This window comes from Nicotiana attenuata, unplaced genomic scaffold (genome assembly GCF_001879085.1).
Source record: "Nicotiana attenuata strain UT unplaced genomic scaffold, NIATTr2, whole genome shotgun sequence".
Taxonomy (NCBI): Eukaryota; Viridiplantae; Streptophyta; class Magnoliopsida; order Solanales; family Solanaceae; genus Nicotiana; species Nicotiana attenuata.
In genome coordinates, this window is record NW_017672355.1 from 101793 (window position 1) to 108049 (window position 6257).

General features: G+C 37.8%; 1 protein-coding gene across 1 annotated transcript; it reads left to right on the plus strand.

Annotated features, from left to right (window-relative positions):
• Positions 1 to 1474: 1474 nt before the first annotated feature.
• On the plus strand, positions 1475 to 5965 carry LOC109212885 (acid beta-fructofuranosidase AIV-18-like). The gene is made up of 7 exons (XM_019376586.1): positions 1475 to 1930; positions 2076 to 2084; positions 3516 to 4375; positions 4646 to 4807; positions 4887 to 5122; positions 5214 to 5301; positions 5492 to 5965. The coding sequence occupies exons 1-7, from the start codon at positions 1555 to 1557 to the stop codon at positions 5690 to 5692; spliced, it is 1932 nt and encodes a 643-aa protein (XP_019232131.1). The 5' UTR covers positions 1475 to 1554; the 3' UTR covers positions 5693 to 5965.
• Positions 5966 to 6257: the final 292 nt, after the last annotated feature.

The window sequence follows — 6257 nt, forward strand, 5'->3', positions numbered from 1 at the left end:
AGGAGAGAGAGAGAGAGAGAGAGAGAGAGAGTTTATAGGCTTTTTCCTCTTGTTTTCTTTTCGCCTCTTTGACTTCACGTCCCTAGTTTCCAAGTGCAAAACTAATGATGCTTTAGGTTCTAGTTTGGTCATGTTTAAGCTACGACTTATCGAAATTTTTGAATTTTCTATTCCTAGGAGCAGTGCAATATATTGGATTTATGATGCCAACTCTGACGGGAGAAATGAGAAGGACTGCTTGTGTTTGGATTTACGTGTAAAATGGTTTGTTACGATTTGGATAATACAATATGACGTGTCAACACGTAGATCCATAACATATATAACATGTAAATATTATTTTATTGCATTAATTATGAAAACAAACAAGGAAAACTAATTAAGTTGAAGTAGGATTAGACGTATAAATGGGCCAGTCAACACAATACTAATTGATGAAAAGTAAAAGGTTGGCAGAGATTAATAAATTTAATTTTTCCCCCAAATTAACAGAGACGACGCAAGTGGAATTTGAAATTTCAACTCACCCTCAACATTCTAAATCAAGCCAGTCGCTTACAGTACAATAATGGGGTATATGGATTATTTCCTTAATTAATTATTTAAATTTTGAGTTACAATGACTAAAAGAAAAATCCAGTTAGTTACTCTATAAAAGCACAAAATATTGTAATTCCTTTAACATAAATTTTAATATGCTACAATACTTTAAGGGTCAATGCTTATTTTTCTCAAATCTCAATCACATGAAATCAAAAATCGATCTCTCGCATCCTTTTCAATAAATAATAAAATAACCCTTCTCTGAAAATCGTGTCAAATTAAAATTACGGAATATTTGACCTGCAGATGTGCGCTCCCTTAGCTTGCTTTTATGGCCATGACTTCTCCAGCCAACATTGTCTCCCATGAAAATGGGATAGATAACAATTGGATTTGAATGATTGAAAAGTGTAACAACAGTTTATTATAATCACTCAAAGTACAGTCAAATTTTAAAACACAAAGGAACCTATATGCATATATCATTGTATTTTGCATTTAAGTTATATATACCGTTAATATAACAAAATTTTACATGATCATCATAGTTTAATCTATCATAACACATTGGTTGTCTTCTTATTGGATTACTAATAGATTCTTATAAAGTTATAACAAGAATTTAATTGGACTTTGTAAATAATCTAAGGGCATAATAATAAAATGATCAGGTAGGGGTAATAATTTACATACACACTGTCTTATTCAGACTTCACTTATATAATTATATTGAGTATGTTATTGTTTTTATTGTTATTGGAGGTGAAGTAATATGTTATATATTCATAGATTTGTGGAAGTAATTTTTAAGAATATTTTTTGCAGCTAAGCATTGAATGAAGCCAAATCAGCCTCTAAATCCCTCCCAAGTGTACCACATTACAACCCTTTTCCTACTCAATTCAGTGGGGCCCAACTCACCTCTTTTCTCCTCCTCTTCTCCTCTCTCTCTATATATTGAGCAGTAGACTAGTAGCTTCCCCATTCCTTCTATTTCCTCTATCTTCCATTATGGCCACCCACCATTCACATTATGACCCGGAAAACTCCACGACCCGTTACGCTGTCCTGCCTGATCAACCCGAATCCACCAGCGCCGGCCGCCGGAAGTCCCTTAAAGTTGTCTCCGGCATTTTGCTCTCATCATTCTTTTTGCTTTCTTTAGTCCTTGTGATCCTCAACCAATCTTCAGACTTATCTCAAGAAAACTCCCCCTCGTCGGAGACTTTGACGCCGGCGTTGTCAAGAGGTGCATCTCAGGGAGTTTCGGAGAAGACTTTCCGGGATGTTTTCGGTGGAAGCCTTTCGTATTACCCGTGGACTAATACTATGCTTACTTGGCAAAGAACTGCTTACCATTTTCAACCTCAAAAGAATTGGATGAACGGTAAATTTTTTGGCTTATTTTTCTCTTATTAATTTTTTTTAATAAAACAGGAATTTTAGATACTTATACTGGTTTTTCCTTATTGATTCTTATGGCTATTTTGGTGGGGGTATCTTTCGGATTCTGATCGGATGATATGCTGCAGATCCTAATGGTGAGTTTAAGTTACTACCATAATTACTTTTTATTGTTTATTCTCAAACCATGATTAGTGCATCCGGCTATTGGTTAAAGATTCAAAAAACCAATAAAATAGTAATCTTGTCATAGTTTCCATAATAATCTACACGTACGCTATTGTTTAATGACAAGAAATTTGACGCTCAGCATAGTTAATTCTCTCATATTTGTATTGTTTTCTTTATAGCCTTTAAGCTAATTAATTCTGGTTTCTTTGAACTAGACCTTTATAAGCCACAGTTATACATAGATGAGTTGGCACATTATTTAGGCTAATAATGAAAGAAATTGGATTACTTGACTAATATGGCAAATGCAGCCAATTTAATTTGGATTAACACGATATATGTGTGGTAATAATGCTTTCGTGCTGTTGTGCAAATCTCTCATACAAGGACACATGATTAGGTGATTTATGTACGAAGTCTCGGGACCAATCACGATATATGGGTCACCCCTTATATATTATTGTATAAGTTGGGACCCACCAAGGATTTGTCTGTCTTTCCAACTAGCCACTTGTCTTTTTTATATTTTTAAATGAAATGGAGTGGTTTGTTATTCTTGGGTCGATCTAACCGCTTCTGCCTATTATCAATTTAGCCTTGTGATTTGTGAGAATAGAAGAGAGAAATAGAGGATAACAATAATAAGGATAAGAATTAAGAACGTACCTTCTTATTGTCGAAATTATTTGAGAAGACTATTCATTGTTCTGATTAGTGTCCATCGATGTCCCTTTCCTCCTTTCCCTATCTTTGAGGGGTTTCCTCTTCTTTGTTTTACTTTCGTTTTTCTAGATATGCATTCCAAATTCTTAAAACTACTCGAACGCCCATTCTTGGAAAGTCTCTATGAAAGTTTAGGGCAACATTATTCGGACAACTTAATTAGCATTCACTATTAAAAATTAATAGAACAGAAAAGTTCATGTGTTTTTTTAGGGGGAGTTAGAGGCGGATTCAGGATTTAAACCTTATGAGTTCAGTCTTTAAATTTTTAGCAATGAACTCATTATATTTTTAAAACTATGAGTTTAAATCTACTATTTGTTGCAATTTTAATCAATACTACACATAAATCTATGCTCCGTATCGAACGTTATGGAACCTGTAACCTATACGCTACATACACCCCTAGGGGGAGGAAGAGTTGCCACTAGTCAAATTTGCTTGCTTGTTGGAAACATGTTAGCCAAAAGTCAAAAACAAAAACTCGTGGCGGAGTTGGAAGTAAAAGAAAATTATCTTCTTCCCGCATAAAAAGCATAACAATTTTGGTACGGAATATAAAAAGCGTATTTTACAATTCAAATTGCGTAGACAGTTCATTCATTACATTGATAACTGAACATGGCGAGAAACATGAACATGTGACATGAATTCCGTGTTTTAACACTTAACAGGTCCATTATACCACAAAGGATGGTACCATCTTTTTTATCAATACAATCCTGATTCAGCTATTTGGGGAAATATCACATGGGGCCATGCAATATCCACGGACTTGATCCACTGGCTCTACTTGCCTTTCGCCTTGGTTCCTGATCAATGGTACGATATCAACGGTGTCTGGACCGGGTCCGCAACCATCCTACCCGACGGTCAGATCATGATGCTATACACCGGTGATACCGATGATTACGTGCAGGTGCAAAATCTTGCGTACCCGGCCAACTTATCGGATCCTCTCCTCATTGACTGGGTCAAGTACCGGGGCAACCCGGTCATGGTTCCCCCACCCGGCATTGGTGTCAAGGACTTCAGAGACCCGACGACTGCTTGGACCGGACCCCAAAACGGGCAGTGGCTGCTTACCATCGGGTCCAAGATTGGTAAAACGGGTATTGCACTTGTTTATGATACGTCCAACTTCACAAACTTTAAGCTATTGGATGGAGTTTTGCATGCGGTTCCGGGTACGGGTATGTGGGAGTGTGTGGACTTTTACCCGGTATCAACCGTTGAGACAAACGGGTTGGACACATCATATAACGGGCCGGGTATAAAGCATGTGTTAAAAGCAAGTTTAGATGACGATAAGCATGATTATTATGCTATTGGGACATATGACCCGGTAAAGAACAAATGGACGCCCGATAACCCGGAATTGGATGTGGGTATCGGGTTGAGACTGGACTACGGGAAATACTATGCGTCAAAGACATTTTATGACCCGAAGGAACAAAGAAGAATATTGTGGGGTTGGATTGGGGAAACTGACAGTGAAGCTGCTGATCTGCTGAAGGGATGGGCATCTGTACAGGTACGGACTCTTTTAAGTACATCCGAAGAGCATTGCACATTTACATTTGTTTTACATTAGACCACACGAAGGGGTGCCTTGGCGTAACTGGCAAAGTAGTTGTCATGCGACTAGGACGAACCCGTGGAAGCAGCCTCTTGCAAAAATGCAGGGTATATAGAACTACAAAATTTAATTCAATCTCTCGTTCTAGTAAATTCTGAATTAACGTGAAAATGGAGTTTTTTTAGATGCAAAGAGGTGATGAATAGTTACCTGTTTTAATAACAGAGTATTCCAAGGACTGTGCTTTATGACAAGGAGACAAGGACACATGTACTTCAGTGGCCAGTTAAAGAAATTGAGAGCTTAAGAGTAGATGATCCTCTAGTGAAACAGGTCAATCTTCAACCAGGCTCAATTGAGCTAGTCCATGTTGACTCAGCCGCACAGGTTTGTCGTCTTATTCTTTGAAACTGAAAACATTTTACTTATATGTGCACTCCTAAAACTTGTTTGCTCAATGGTGCAGTTGGATGTACAAGCCTCGTTCCAAGTGGACAAAGCAGCACTCGAGGGAACAATTGAAGCAGATGTAGGTTTCAACTGCAGTAATAGTGGAGGTGCTGCTAAAAGAGGCATTTTGGGACCATTTGGCGTCGTTGTAATTGCCGATCAAACGCTTTCTGAGCTAACTCCAGTTTACTTTTACATTGCCAAAGGAACTGATGGCCGAGCTGAGACCTACTTCTGTGCTGACGAAACTAGGTTTGCTTCTACTATGTTTATCTTGTATACTCTATCTGAATAGTCCTTGTCAAAGTATAGATGAATAACATAGCGGCGTGATCTGATGCAGATCCTCAGAGGCTCCTGGAGTTGCTAAACAAGTGTATGGTAGTTCAGTACCAGTGTTGGATGGTGAAAAACACTCAATGAGATTATTGGTAAGTGATGATCCCTTTATTCTGACATTTTGTATTATTTAAAACAAAGTAATACCAAGCTTATTAGTTCTTCCAGTCATCTTATTAAATTTATGAAATGCTCCAAAGTAGTCAGTTTTGTAAATCATCTAGATAATGTGTGTTATCCAAGTATTTGACAGTTGAGTAAAATCTTTTAAACTGAACTCAGGTGGACCACTCAATTGTGGAGAGCTTTGCTCAAGGAGGAAGAACAGTCATAACATCGCGAATTTACCCAACAAAGGCAATCAATGGAGCAGCACGACTCTTCGTTTTCAACAATGCCACGGGGGCAAGTGTGACTGCCTCCCTAAAGATTTGGTCACTCAAATCAGCTGATATTCGATCCTTCCCCTTGGACCAGTTGTAATTCGTCCAACCATATATATTTTCTTCATTCTTTTTCCATATGGAGGTTATTCGCCATCCGATAAAGGAATGGAAAAGAGGCAATAAAGAAAGAGAGAGAGAGAGAGAATAGACTAGAATATGTAGTGTGATTACTTATTTCAGTTATTTTTCTGCTGGATTGCTGCTGTTTCAAAGCTTAGGTTTAGTTCTTGTCCAGCAGTGTGGCCATTGTACTGTATTGTAACAATATGTTTTACAGATAGAACCATTTCTTTACTTTGGCCGTTTTTGATGGATTTGATTAACCCTCTGCGAAATCTGATGCAACTGATTGCTCGGTTCGGGCTCTTTCTTTATTTCCCCCAACAAATTCCATGATGTACTCGTTGCATTTGATTACTCTATCTCTACGTAAAAGCAGCTCTCTTTCTCATCATCTACTAATGGAGGAAAACTAGAATGCTGGACACCATCTCAAATACTAACAACTAAGATAGGACTGGACACAAACTTTACTTTGGTGCAACTTCAAACCTGCTGCCATGAGACCTCGGTCAATGAGCCTTGATTGGTGGGTTAAAGTC